Raw genomic sequence first — 15,228 nt, forward strand, 5'->3', positions numbered from 1 at the left:
TTCCCATATATATATATATATATGAATGAAACGAACCAAGTTGTCTCCTTCATGTTAGAAATTTCTATACACCAATATGTAATCTTCCCTCACAGACTTCATAAACGAAGACAGTTGAGGCCGCCATCCATTTTCCCATATATATATGAATGAAACGAACCAAGTTGTCTCCTTCATGTTAGAAATTTCTATACACCACTATGTAATCTTCCCCCACAGACTTCATAAACGAAGACAGTTGAGGCCGCCATCCATTTTCCCATATATATATGAATGAAACGAACCAAGTTGTCTCCTTCATGTTAGAAATTTCCATTTTCTCATATATATATGAATGAAACGAACCAAGTTGTCTCCTTCATGTTAGAAATTTATATTCTTCCCCCATAGACTTCATAAAAGAAGACAGTTGAGGCCACCATCCATTGCAAGCAGATAAGGATACTATAATATCAACATCAAGGAATTAAACTCAAATAGCGCATGCCCTAAGTCGATTGAAGAGATCAGCAGCCAAAACTATACAGAAAAAAAGGAAAGGGAAAAATCATGTATTGGTTGGGAGATCAAGGGGTGATCATCACCCTTCCAAGCCTTGTTTGTCTATTCATGATTCTCTCAACTTTCATCATCAACATCCTTCGCAAACAATGGTGGACTCCGACTCGCTTACAGAATCTGATGGCTTCGCAGGGAATCAAAGGTCCTTCTTACAGGCTTATTCATGGAAACACCAAAGCAATTTCCAACATGAAAAAGAAAAGGAGCAGCAGTACAGCCAGTACTCCCTATACTACTTTATTCTCGCACAACACATTTTCTCAAGTTCAACCTCATATTCAATCATGGACCAAGACATATGGTATTTTACGGTCTCTCTTATAATTATATATAGAGCATGAACTTCCTAAACATCATTTCTATTCTGAAATCTGAACATTTATGCATGCAATGACATGCAGGGAAGAATTATCTTCAATGGAATGGTCGTCAAGCTCAGTTGGTAATTACGGAACCTGAGTTGTGCAAAGAGATACTAGAAAACAGAGATGGAGCATTTTTAAAGCCGATGCCCCCTAGCTATATAAAGAAGCTAAAAGGAGAAGGTCTCCCAAGATCAGTAGGTCCAAAATGGGAAAAGTTAAGGAAGCTGGCAAACCATGCCTACCATGGAGAAAGCTTAAAGGCAAGTCTTTTACGGTTACTGGATTTGATATATTCAATAATTGGCAATGCAATTAATCATCAAAGCCGTCCATTACAAAAGTTAAGCCATGCATGCTTGCAAGAAATCAGATTGATTATATGAGTCATTCGTTTTTTAGGCCTTCATTATATATATATATATATATATATATATATATATATATAGGAAAATTCTACAAAATGTTAACGTATGACATGCATACAATTGCCTTAAAAGTGGTAATTTGAGTCCTCAAAATAGTAATATTAGTCCTCAAAGTGGTAACATGAGTCCTTAAAGTGGTAAATTTTCTTAGTTTACCATATGAGTCCTCAAAATAGTAATATTAGTCCTCAAAGTGGTAACATGAGTCCTTAAAGTGGTAAAAATAGTTGATGTATGAGAAATGTTAACATACTATAGCTTTACCCTATATATATATATATATATATATATATATATATATATATATATATATATATATATATATATATATCTATTTTTTTTTTTTTAGAATAAGAAGTCTTTATTGAAAATAACCAAAGTTAATGACTAGTGGTGGACAAGAACTCCCCACTCTCCTCCCTAAAACTTAAACCAGTTATGGGTCCGTCATCATGAATGACTTCCATGAGCCAAAAGGGCCCAATCCCTAACCAACCATAACGCCCAACCTCTCGGGCTACAGAGAATCCCGAGAATCTCGATAACACCTCATAGACAACCACCTGAAAAACCAACGCCCTCTTCCACACCGTGTCCCAATGATACTAGACCACGTGTAAGGATCGCTCGTCAGCACATTGACCATAAGATAAAATCGAATGTAAACCAACTCGTCCCCAGGAATAACGCCATAACCATGGCACCCCAATTTGACCCAACCCTATCTCACATGAGTAGGGACATACTAATGACAAAAAAAACCTAACCAAAGAACTAACCAAAAAAACTACTCTAAGCAATAAAAAGGAACCATCATACTCCTCCCTCTTCCCAAGTGCCTCGCCGGCGGACCACCACCACAAGAGTGACAAGACTTCCCCTTCGAGCTCGCCTCTCCGAAGAAACCCAAACCACACAGCAAGCCACGCCAAACTTCCGGCCTGTTGTCCAAGAAATCGGTCGGAAATCACCATGCCTTGCCGCCTCAGAGCGGAGACCCTCCACCCGTCTGTGTCCATAAGCTTAAGAGCCCAAAACCACCGCTGCAATCTCCATCCACCGACCCACCATAGAGAAGTAACCAACACCATACGATCCATGGCATACCGCCACCATGATCTGGTCACTGACCACCCGCTCTACACCCGGGCCGCCGTCGATCGTCGATCACCAAATACCCACACCGGCGTCACTGCTTGAGAAGCAAGAAGATACGTACCCAGCCTAGGCCAATGAAGATAAGCCAAAGCCGGGAGCCCCCAGATCCCAAGAGCCCGTCCGGCAACACCCACCGTTCGTCGATGAGGCATGGAGCCACGGTCAACACGGGAGCGCCACGCTGCAAATTTTCCTTCGCTTTTTCCAAACCCTAGTTCACTCGCCTGTTTTCTCGGAGCAACTTTGTTTCTCACAAGTTTTTTTTTAGGCCTTCATTGGAGTATGATATTATGAAAAATTAACCTAAGATAATTTTTTTTTTTTTTTTGAAATAATCATCTCAAGGATTTTCATTAATGAAGGTAAGACCAGAATGATCATTACATATCCTTCAATTACTATCAATAGATAGACAAGGAGTTGTGATGAAGAAACCTCATGGGGATACATAGGATTGGACCATTCATTAGACAGATCATGCTCACTTATTTAAAATAAGCCTATCAAGCTATGAAACAAAACATAGTAATAGACAGAGTCATCAAACATAGAAACTAAATTTTCTCCTTGCCCTTATAGCTAGGGCTAGGAGGTTTGCCGGAATAGAGTGAATTCATGACTTGTTCCACTGGTACCTTCTTGGACTTGGAGGGGTTTTTATTCTTTGACCCCAAAGCTCTACCTCGTTTCTTCTTAGTAAATAACTGATCACTATCAGTGCCATTCTTGGGCGTCAATTTTGTCATCATTACCTCCCTTGGTACAAGCATACCTCCTAGAGTCTCAATTAATCCCATACTTAGCTGTAAACCTAGTAGGGAACTCAGGCATTCTGACCTTCTTGGGCATCACAGCTTCATTCCTGCCATCTTGTGCAGCATTGAACAGGAATTTCAGCTTTTTTTGGGGAGGAGTATGGGGACGCAGGCCTGCCCCGTTTCAAATCCTTTTGCACCTCATCTATAGGTACTAAGGCTAAGGTGTCATCACTGCTAGCAGACACCTGCATTCCGTATAACAATCAGCTTTCTTGGCTTGTTGCCATCATTGGAGCCAAACAGGTTCCTTGCTAAACTAGCTAAATTTGGAAATTGTTTAGCTGGATATTTTAATTTTCATAAGTTTTTTTTTTTTTGAGAATAATTTTCATAAGTTATATTCACAATAATGAATATTGACACATTGTGTTCATCTACTCTCTCTTTTTCACACTTATGTAATGTCTTACCCGATGACCACTTTGGTCACTTTTCGTAATTAAGAAAAAGTCTTCATTAAAATAAATAAAGTCCTCACTAAAGAAAAAGAGATCTCAATCAAATATTGAAGGCCTGAAAATAGTAATTTGCATGTATGTGTTAACATGCATCCACTAGAATTTTCCTAACATTACTTGCACTCATAGGAAGAAGCATATATACTTCCGTGCATACAAAGTTCCTACGTTTTGTCGCATGAGCTAGCTACACAATACTTTTATAAAAATAAAAAATAAAAATAAAATTCCATATTTTTAACTTTTCGAAAAACAGTAAGGCACGTAGTACTCTTTTACATTGGCGCGCGGTTTGGTTAGAATTATTTTCTAATTGCATGCTTGTTTTACCAGAGTATGACTCCAGCAATGATAGTTAGTACTGAAACAATGCTAGAAAGGTGGGGAAATCATGAAGGCAAAGAGATTGATGTGTTTGAAGAATTTAAGTTGCTCACATCAGAAGTGCTTTCGAGGACAGCATTTGGCAGTAGCTACTTAGAAGGATTAAGCAATTTTGAGAAGACAACAGAGTTATTCTCCTATATGTACAAGTGCTCTTCCAAACTCAGGCTTCCGGGCATCAGGTATTTACCTTCAGCTTTCGAATTCAATAGAAAATTAATATAGGAAGGATATTCGATACTGTTCAAAATATATCTCATATGTTCCGGTGTAAGACTAGTATTCAATGGTTCATATGAAGAAGAGAAAGTTAAATTTTTAGGAGCAATAACGTGAAAATTAGATCTGAAACATCAACATGTGACTAGAATTTAAAGGAGGCGAAGACACTCCTTTGATGGTCAATTATCTATTTTCATTGAAATTTTGCAGTAAGATTTTCAAAACCAGCGATGAGGTCAAATCAGAGAAGCTTGAAAAAGAAATATGCGAAACCCTACTAGATATTGTTAAGAAACGAGAAAAGAAGGCAATGACAACTGGAGGAGAAGATAACAACTTTGGGAGTGATTTGCTTGGATTTCTGTTAAAGACTTGTCATGATTCGAGTGACAAAAACAGGATTTCACTTGAGGATTTGGTGAACGAGTGCAAGACGTTTTGCTTTGCCGGACAAGAAACCTTAGCTGTTCTTACTTGGACTATCTTCCTTCTTGCACTCCATACGGATTGGCAAGAGGAAGCCAGAAAGGAGGTCCTAGAAGTATTTGGCAAACAAGCTCCAAATCCTAATGACATTTTCAAGCTAAAAACTGTAAGTTTCTAAATGACTCGATCATTGGAATAATATTAGAGTCAATTACTTAAAGACACTCTTGTATCCACACGGAGCAAAGATTGTCACTGCATGGTCATCGCAAAGTTGAACAAACTTCCTTGGGTTGTCATGTTATATTGTTACATACTTCAAAATCAATTCACTATTGTTTTCCAACATTCAATAGGAATGTAAAATGACTAATAATTGGGAGTAGAGATAACATTTTATCAATTAATTAAGCTTGATATATGTCTTGGTTTCACTGTTTTGCATCTGATTGATTTTTAATTCTCATGCAGATGAGCTTGATCATCAACGAGTCTCTAAGATTATATCCTCCCATTGTTTCCCTAGTAAGGAAGGTTGATAAGGAAGTTAGACTAGGAAACCTCATTGTCCCTGCTGATGTTGAATTGCTCATTCCAAACCTAGCATTGCACCATGAGCCACAATTTTGGGGGCAAGATGTACAACTATTCAAACCGGATAGGTTCTCAAAAGGGGTTGCTAAAGCTACAAGGAACAACAGAGCCGCGTTCTTACCCTATGGAATGGGACCTCGAACTTGTGTGGGCTTCAACTTTGCAACGACAGAGGCAAAGATTGTTGTGTCAATGATTCTACAACGCCACACCATCACCATTTCCCCGACCTATGTTCATTCGCCTCGCGATTTTATTACAGTTCAACCAGAACATGGTGTTCAAGTAGTGTTGCACTCACTATGAAATGTAAAGACTACAGTGTAGGAAAGTATCAATTGTAATTAAATTAGGAGATTCATGTAATATATTTGTAATTGAATTAGTAGATCGATTACATAGAATTGCTTACCTAGTTAGTATCTCTACCCACCCTTTATCTTTGATTTCAATTTATATTGCTTGCTGCAATATATATGTACTTACTGTGTTATAGGATTGCAATGATTTACGCATCCTAACTCAGGATCATAATAAATATCAATCATATATCTGTCATTGTTATTTGTATTCTTGTATAGATGTGACATATATGCATTATCTAATTACTACATTGTACATTTTATATGCATTGTAGATATCAGGATAAATATGATGTTTCAATCCTAAATTAGGATGCGACTACTACAGCACTCCTAAATACAGTCCACTCATAAAACATTGTTTACATGTGCTTATTCTGAGATAGTTTATAATAGTCGTTTTGTGTAAATTCTAACAACCATGACGTTTTCGGGCAGGAAGCACACAAACCAAGAGAGAATCCAAATTAGTAGATACCATTAGATCAACTAGGTTAATGAGTTTATGTAATTTTGAGTGAAATAAATTTGTGGTTAGTCATATCCTAATTACCATTTTGTCGTGGAAAGAAATTATTTTTGAGCTAACTAAATGATATAAATTGGTAGACATAAGAAAACCTAAAACTGTCTTCGAACTGCAACAATAAGAAAAAATAAGGTTTATTGAAACCGAAGCAAACACCAGCTGCTGGGATCAGAGTTTTTGTTAAGCTACTATATTAAGTTTCCGTATGTAATAGATACTATAAAATCTTGGCAAAAAAAAATTTATGGGTTGTGTATATTAAGTTTCCGTATGTAATAGACACCAGAAAATAAAGTTAAAATGTGTAAGCCCTCGGAAATTTGTTATTAATTCCTAAATGTTTCATGGGATTAATAAAGTGTTCGTTTGTACGATTTCGTGGTTCGAGGGTGGAGTGGAATTATTTTTGGACGAATAATTATTCGAAGTGCACGTTTTAGGGGGGTTTCGAAGTTTGACTTTTTATACGTTTAGATTATGTGAGAACTTCCTTCACGAAAGTTGTAGAGCGCGTCGATACGAGTTCGTGGACATGTGGAACTCGAAAAACGGAGTTCGTATGAAGAAGTTATGGCCGTTGGAAAAAGTTTTCATTTTGGTTAAATAGGAAAAAAATCCGAAAATATCAGAAAATTCCAACTTTCCATTTTCGGAAAGTTTTCTCTCTCTTCGGTCCCGAGCCCAGTTTCGCCCCCTCACCTTCACCGGCCGATTTCTTCCTCCTACGGCCACCTTTTGCTTCGATTCCAAAGGGAATCCTGCTCTCCTCAGTCCCCTCTACACGTCTGTAGTGGTGATTCGTCGTGGGAAGCATCGTAGACGGCGCTACAAGGCCGGGAAGTTTGGCGGCGGCGATGCTTCGAACCCAGATCGGAGATCACGTTTCCGGCCACAATAGCCGGTGATTCGTGGGGGCTTTTGAAGCCCAGAGGACGTAGATACTTCCCTCCATGCGGTTTGCAACGATTCAAAGTGTGGAGGTCGAATTTTGAAGATTGTGATTCTAGGGTTCTTCGAATTTCTAAACTTACGCGGTAAATTCCTGCCAAATGGCTTTGTTTCAGACTTTGTGTTAGTTATGAAAGTTTCAATTGGAGTAAAGATGAAGAACTTTTATGTTGGAAGTTTTGTCAAATTTTGACTTTTGTTTGGCGGTGGTGCTGCCACTGTAGTGGTGTTTTCCGGCGGCTTCCGGCCACCCCAGGGACAGTTTCTGTTCCTGATTTCGATCTACTCGTCGATACGAGCATTTCGATATATAGTTTGTAATTTTTGGAAATCGTATGAACATGTTATGAATTTTCAAAGTTTAGGGTTTTCGGTTCGATCGATGTTCGATCCGTGAGGATTTGGCCGTCCGATCGACTTGTAGTTTTGATTTGTTGATCGTAGAAGTGTTCTGAAGACGTTGGATGGTCTCGGATGAGGATCCGACTGTTGGATCGTCGTATAATTGTGTTTTGTGAATTGTGTGCTTTGTGTTGTATTGAGTGTGGCCTTGATATGATTAGGTGATTGACGGAATTGTGTGAGTGGAGTATGGATGATTTTGTGCTTGTCTTGGTTTGTGTGAAGACACAACAGGATTTGGAGGTGAGTAAATCTCACGTGGTTCATTTACGAACGGATTTAATTAATACTCGGAATTACTTGTTTAATTATTAAATCATTTTTGAAACAAATTATTTGTTTTAAAATAGGGAAAAATTCATGAATAGTACCCAAAGTAAGGCCCATTACGAATTTCAGTACATAAATTTCCAAAACATAAACTTTGGTACATGAGATTTCAAAACCGACCCAATAAACATACACGACGTCAATGACGCCGTTAGTTTCGTGCCAGCTGTCGTATTTCAAGGGGTAAAACGGTCTCTTCAATTTTTTTTACTATGAGCACTCGGTCCTCTCTCCTCTTACTGTGGGCACCTAGCTCTCCCATCTCCCTTTACTCTGGGCACAATCTCTCTCTCTCTCTCTCTCTCCCTTATCGGGTCTCTCAAATCATATAATCGGAGCTCAACAACCAATACCAAAAGCTCAAAATTGATGATCAAGCTGAGGAATTTCAAGTTCGAAAACTTACGATCTTAACAGCGACGATCTCGAACGTGTCCACGTGAGTAGCTGCAAAAAAATGAAATTGAAAACAGTGACAGAGAGGATCAGCTCCGATCACAATTCGGAATTCAAATTTGAATTACTCACCTAGAAAGATTTCACCGAACGATCCGCTGCCGTTCTTGCGGCCGAGCTTGTACTTGCCGCCGACGATCCGCTCCATGCCCGAATTCAACCCGATCGGGTCTCTCAAATCATATAATCGGAGCTCACCACAACCTCGAATTGATCCGCTCCATGCCCGAATTCAACCCGATCGGGTCCTCTCTCCATGGCCGTCCGAGACCCACCACAACCTCGAATTGATCCTAACTTCAGTCCCGAATTGACTGCAACAAGAGTTGGATGAGGAGTACCTCGGCCGGGAACAGCTTGGTGCTTGGTTTTTGCAACTGGGTCGGCTCCGAAACGGTGGAAAGAGAGCATCTTGGAGGTGTGAAGTGGGTTCGGGGTAGCAGAGTTGATGAGCGAGTGATCTCCCCGAGCTGGACCGGCGACGGCAGAGGCTGCATCTCCTCCAAGTTCCTGAGGCGGTGGTGGGTCTCGGACGGCCCAAAAAGCTCATAAATGACATGGTAAGCGGCAAAGAGCAGAGCCAGAAGTGTGAAGAAGGTCGCCGAAAGATAGGCCCGTGTAGTCTACAATTGCCTCCTTCAGTGTTTCCTGGAGTTGCAGAGCCATTCTAGAGAGAGAGAGAGAGAGAGGGAGAGGGATAGGGAGAGGGAGGGGGAGAGTCAGAGAGAGTGAGGGAGAGGAAACCCTTGACAAATGAAAAAACCTATTTTGCCCTTCATTATGTGCATAATGGCACGACGTCTGACGGAGTCATTGACGTCGTGTACGTATATTGGGTCGGGCTTAATATTTGATGTACTAAAGTTTATGTTTTGGAAATTTGTGTACTGAAATTCGTAGTGAGCCTTACTTCGGGTACTATTCATGATTTTTTCCCTTTAAAATATAGGGCTAAATACAAATTACTATCCTGTGGTTTAGGTCCAAAATCAATTCAGTCCCTGAACTTCTAATTTCATCAAAAACACCCCAGCACTTTAAATTTTGATCTAATATGTCCAATTTGTTAATTTTCTGACAATTGAGTTATTTAACTTGTTAACGTGGCTCATATATGGCCTATGTTTTATGATGTGGTGTCGAGGTGGTCTGCATAGTCAATTTAGGAGTGAGTCCTACTATTAAAAATAAATAGTTTTTCAACAAATAATCCAACTATAACTTGAACCCATAACAGAATATTAACGAATTGGACCAATTAGATCAAAATTGAAAGTGCAGGGGTGTTTTTGATGAAATTAGAAGTCTAGGGACTAAATTGATTTTGGACCTAAACCACAGAGTACTAACTAGTATTTAGCCCTAAAATATATGAACTTGATCGACAACGGTTCATGGGTAAGTTAAAACAATGTTTTGATATAAAATGATTTTCGAGAGGAATAATTTATAAAACTATAGTTGGTATTAGTGGTCATTCCTGCGTGAATGACTACGTATATATATATTTACGTGGAATTTATATATTGGATGGTGTGACATTGGTGAAGTAATGATTAAGAGTTGATTTGGTTATTATTTCGAGCATTTACCCTTTACGGGAAAACATTATTATGTGACAATCTGTGTGAGTACATGTGTGATGATCCGTGTGAGTGCCTTGTGGTGGCATGTGTAATGATCTGTGTGATGATTTTGAGTACATTGTACGGCTTGGGGGATAACTTCGTGTTATCGTGCTCTTGGGTACATGTTACTGAGGCAAGTATTGTCGTAAGGCTGAACCTCGGCCGAGGTGACAGGTTACGATACAGTTAGAGCTCTAGTCTGTCTACCATTGTACTGCTTGGGGGATAACTTCGTGTTATCGTGCTCTTGAGTACAATATACTGCTTGGGGGATAATTTGTGTTATCGTGCTCATGAGTATATTTTTATAAAAGAGAGTTTTGGTTGTCCTTTCTTTTATTGTCCATTGAGGGACTTGAGTTCTTTCTAAGGTGTGGAGTTGATTTCAGTTTTATTTGAATTGTTTGTTTTAATGTAATCTCCTGAACTAAGTTATATGCAGGGATTACTGCCTTTTGTATTGTTTGGTTTAATGTAATCTCCTGAACTAAGTTATATGCAGGTATTACTGCTTTTTGTATTGTTTGTTTTAATGTAAATTCCTGAACTAAACTCTATGCAGGGATTTATATGATTTCTATTGTTTGTTTTTAATGTGATCTCCTGAACTACGTTTCCATGCAGGGATTACTATGAATTCTTTTGTTTGTTTTCATTTGATCTCCTGAACTAAGTTTCTATGCAGGGATCATTGATTTTGCTTAATTCGTATTGTGGGTACAGTTGTGGGTTGTGATCTGTAGTGATTGATAAATGAGTTGGGATGGCATGATTTTGGCAACCGCGTTATGTTGAGGGAAATGAGTATGATTTCCTGGTTGTGCCGTTGAGGCAAAGGAATAGTGATCTAATAGATTGTGGGGACGTAAAATGAATTGAGAGACAGAGCATGTGGGTTTTTAGTTGGGTTGAAATTGTTGAGCATGTTATTGATTAATTTGAACTTGACGTTTTGTTGTGATAATTGCATATTGTTTTTGTTAAGCTAAGATGGTGAAAGCATGTATTTTGTGGAATTAAATGTTGTTGCTTGAATTATCTCACGAGTTGAGAAATTATAAGCATGCGTGACGTGAGTCACTTTAATTGAGTTTACTCATAAGGGCTTAAAAGCTTACCGGGTTTGTTTTGTTCAATCCCGGTGCACTATTCTATGGTGTAGGGTTTATTGTGCAGGTTAGAATATCGGGTGATCGTTATCGAAGCTGAGGTGGACTTTCCGTCACGTGGGTGTAGAAGGGCGCTCATACTTGTAGTCTTCCGCTGTGTAGTGAGTTGGTGAGAGTGGTTACACGTTGAATTGATATTCAGTTTAATTTGTAAACTATTGTAATGTAATATGTGACTCTAAAGAACGAGTCGGTATTGACATTGTGAGTTCAGTTTGTTTGTTGCTTAGTTTAAATGAAACATTTTCTAAGAGTCTTCTTGTGATTGTTTGTTCTCGCGTTTCGGATTTGAATTCCTTTATTCAAAATTCGGGGCGTGACAAAATGCCTAATGGGGATAGAGAGAGAGAAAGAGAGAGAGAAAGAGTTATTGACGCTGACAACAAGTGGAGTTGGGTCAAGTGTAGTTAGGGAGAGTTATTACTACTGACAACGAGTGCAGTTGGGGCGAGTTATTGCTGCTGACAATGAGTGCAGTTGGGGAGAAAAAGGATAGGTAGGGAAGGGAAAATGGGGAAAAGTTAGCCAAAAAAAATTTATGGGTTGTGTATGATGCAGTGCTAAGAGATAGAGAATGATTTCTGGGTTTTATTTCATTGTTTGACTTAAAGTGACTAGGATCTTTGATTAATAAAAGCTATAACTCTTTGGCTCCAAAACCAGTATGGGTGCAAACTGTCTCTTTTGAATGCGCGAGTGTGCCAACATCGTGCAATGTAGTCGTCGGGGCGTCCCTTGACCTGATTTCTTCTCAAACGCTGTTGACGAGGAGAGCACTAACCTCGTCACCAGGTTCTTTTCTCTGCCTTTCGAAAAAGGACTTCTTGCCTTATGGATAAGGACTTGTGGTGTGATCTCTTGCGTCACCGAGTCGATCCTGACTTCTTCTCAAACGCTGTGGACGAGGAGAGCACCAACCTCGTCACCAGGTTCTTTTCTCTGCCTTTCGGAAAATGACTTCTTGCCTTACGGATAAGGACTTGTGGTGTGATCTCTTGCGTCACCGAGTCGATCCTGACTTCTTCTCAAACACTGTGAAAGAGGACAGCACCAACCTCGTCACCAGGTTCTTTTCTCTGCCTTTCGGAAAAAGACTTCTTGCCTTATAGATAAGGACTTGTGGTATGATCTGTTGCGTCACCGAGTCGATACTTAGTGTTGTAGACTAAGCAGAGCAATCACCGGGAAGTAGAAGAAAGCACGGGTTTTGCTAAAGCGTGACTTTAGCTTCGCTGAGTTGCGAGGGCGTTACCCTTGCTTCGCTGGTTTCAACTAGGTTGAAGGTAGGTTTTCTCCGGAGAGGCTTTGATAATTGTTGAGATTGATTGGAGAGTTGTTGTTTTTTGTGCCCCTTGAAACCTGGTATTTATAACTAGGGTTTCGACGGTTCCTTGCCATAGAAAGATTATTGATTGAAGATTCCTAATTGGTCTCTGCTACTCGAATCCTATAAGGGCTCGTTTTCCTTATGGACTTCGGAATGGGCGAAGCTATAACCCAAACCCAAGTAGACTTATTTTTGGGCCGCAGGTATCGGCCCGCTATGCTGAATCCTCTTAAAATATATTGCCAAAAATACTTTTGGGCTCAAACAATAACATTTCTGGGTTTTGTTCATTTTGCTTCTTGGGAGGTAATGGGATGCGAGTTATTAGTGAAGTAATTGAAAACATTGGTACTTTGTTGGAGATGGTGTTCAATTTGCATCGGGCATTTTAATATTTTAACCCAATTTTTGAATCAAGGAGGAATTTTATAAAAGAGCTGCTCAATTGAGCTTGTTACAATCATAGGCAAGAACATCAAGGATGCATTCAGGCGCATCATGCAGCCATACAGAATCATGAGTTGCTTCAAATCCTATTGCAGCAAGACGGTGTGCAGCTTGATTGCAGTTTCTAGGAGTATGAATTAATTGAACACCCGTGAGCTGATGCCAAACTTGTTTGATATCATCAACGATACCACCATTAGCTAACAAGCTGTGATTTTCAACATAAATTTCTGCAAGAGCTTCTGAGCAATCACTTTGCACAACCACATTTTGTTCTTGAAGGGAATGTAACAAGTCAAGCCCTTCATGGATTGCCAACATTTCACACTGTTTTGGAGATGCAGTATAAGGGATTGGACACGCAAAGGCTGCCTTGAACCTTCCCTGATAGTCCCTGAGTACCCCACCTATGCCACCTTGATGTTGATCAGGAAGGAAAGCAGCATCCACGTTCAACGTGAGGCTTCCTTGTGCAGCAGGTTTCCAAGCTTTCTGCTGCATTCTGTTTGATTTGCTGTTAACAGCATGGGCACTAGTAAACTCCTCCAACCATGTAAGGCTGCTCAAAACCAAATCTTGAGCTGTTTGAGTTTTATCGTGCCATAAGGTATTGTTCCTGTTTCGCCAGACTCCATGAATGATCATTAACAATTTAGCAAACAAACCAGGTTGTAACTGCATTGCTCTTTCCAGCATCCACTCTTTAAAGTTAATCGATGGAAGGAGAGTGTGCTGCAAGTTAAAAGGAGGAGCAGATAAGATGGATTCAGTCATAGGGCACTTACAGAATAAGTGTGTCGTGTCTTCCACTCTGTGATTACATAACAAACATCTCACTTCACCTTGATAGCCCTTGAGAAGTAATCTTTCTCTGGTTGGCAGTAAATTATGGCATGCTCTCCATACTCACACTTTAATTTTTCCGGGAACTTTTGCTTTCCAAAGTCTTCTCCAAAGTTCCCAGAATAGATCTCTATTTGAAGTAGAGGTCAAAATATTTTGAAGGACTTGTTCACGAGCTATCCAATAGGCAGATTTAACTGAGTAAAAGCCTTTTTTCTCCATGCTCCAGATAAGTCTATCAGAGCATGTTCTTCACTCAATGGAATAATCAATACTCTTGCAGCTAGATGTGAGGGAAAGACAGAGTGTACCAAAGCTGGAATCCACTCTCTGGTGGTTTCATTAATAAGGTCAGACACCCATTCTAATGTAGTGTTGACTGGTTTATGTAGGAAGGTTGGTGTAGTTACTGGCATCCACTTATCTGTCCATATGTGAACTTTCTTTCCATCCCCAATCTTCCACTGTACCCCTGCATTTAGAACAGCCCTGCCATTTAAGATACTTCTCCAAGAAAAGGATGGAGAATCACCCATCTCGGCCTCCAAAAAGGATGAGTGTGGAAAATACCTTGCTTTATACAAACGAGCAATTAGAGATTGAGGATTTGAAATGATATATTCTCCAACCTTGCTTTGCAAGCATAGCAACATTATATGCATAAATATTTTTGAAACCCATACCTCCTTCTTGCTTGGTCAAGCAAAGTCTTTCCCAGCTTCTCCAATGAATCTTCTTTTTTCCATCTGTATCTCCCCAGAAGAAAGATGCACACAATTGCTGGATATCATCACACAGCCCCTTGGGTAGGAGATAACAATTCATTGCATAAAGAGGCATGGTTTGTGCCACAGCCTTTATTAGAATCTCCTTTCCTGCACAACTTAAGATCTTCGCTTTCCAATTGACCAGTTTCTTGGTAAGCTTCTCTTTGATATACTCAAAGATTTCCGTCTTGGATTTTCCTACATGTAAAGGTAAACCAAGATACCTGTCATGTTTATCAACACGCTGCACATCAAGGATTGTGGCTAACAAATTTTGTTGTTCCATTGGAACATTTTTGCTAAATACCACACTGCTTTTTTGATAGTTAACTTTCTGACCAGAAGCTCTTTCATATACATTAAGAATTGCACGAAAGTTGTGACATTCTGCTTCATTTGCAGTCCCGAACAAGAGACTATCGTCTGCAAAAAATAAGTGATGAAGTGTAAGGGCTTGTGGACACATCGTTAGACCTTCAATCACATTATTTTGCACTGCTCGTGTAATCAAAGCAGACAAGCCTTCAGCACATAATATGAATAGGTAGGGTGATAAGGGATCACCCTGTCTAATGCCACGAGTAGGTATGACTATGGATGTAGGCTCTC

The 15,228-nt window shown here is 39.6% G+C and overlaps 2 protein-coding genes across 2 annotated transcripts; one reads left to right on the top strand and one right to left on the bottom strand.

Moving 5' to 3' along the window:
• Positions 1-371: 371 nt before the first annotated feature.
• On the top strand, positions 372-5,981 carry LOC133713137 (cytochrome P450 CYP749A22-like). The gene is made up of 5 exons (XM_062139257.1): positions 372-862; positions 963-1,186; positions 4,119-4,351; positions 4,602-4,983; positions 5,289-5,981. Exons 1-5 carry the CDS (start codon positions 550-552, stop codon positions 5,715-5,717), a joined length of 1,581 nt encoding a protein of 526 aa, XP_061995241.1. The 5' UTR covers positions 372-549; the 3' UTR covers positions 5,718-5,981.
• A 7,022-nt stretch (positions 5,982-13,003) lies between these two features.
• LOC133711652 (uncharacterized) lies at positions 13,004-13,783 on the bottom strand. Its single transcript, XM_062137756.1, has one exon. It carries the CDS (start codon positions 13,781-13,783, stop codon positions 13,004-13,006), a length of 780 nt encoding a protein of 259 aa, XP_061993740.1.
• Between the last annotated feature and the right edge of the window lie 1,445 nt (positions 13,784-15,228).

This window comes from Rosa rugosa, chromosome 5 (assembly GCF_958449725.1).
Source record: "Rosa rugosa chromosome 5, drRosRugo1.1, whole genome shotgun sequence".
In the NCBI taxonomy this organism is placed as follows: domain Eukaryota; kingdom Viridiplantae; phylum Streptophyta; class Magnoliopsida; order Rosales; family Rosaceae; genus Rosa; species Rosa rugosa.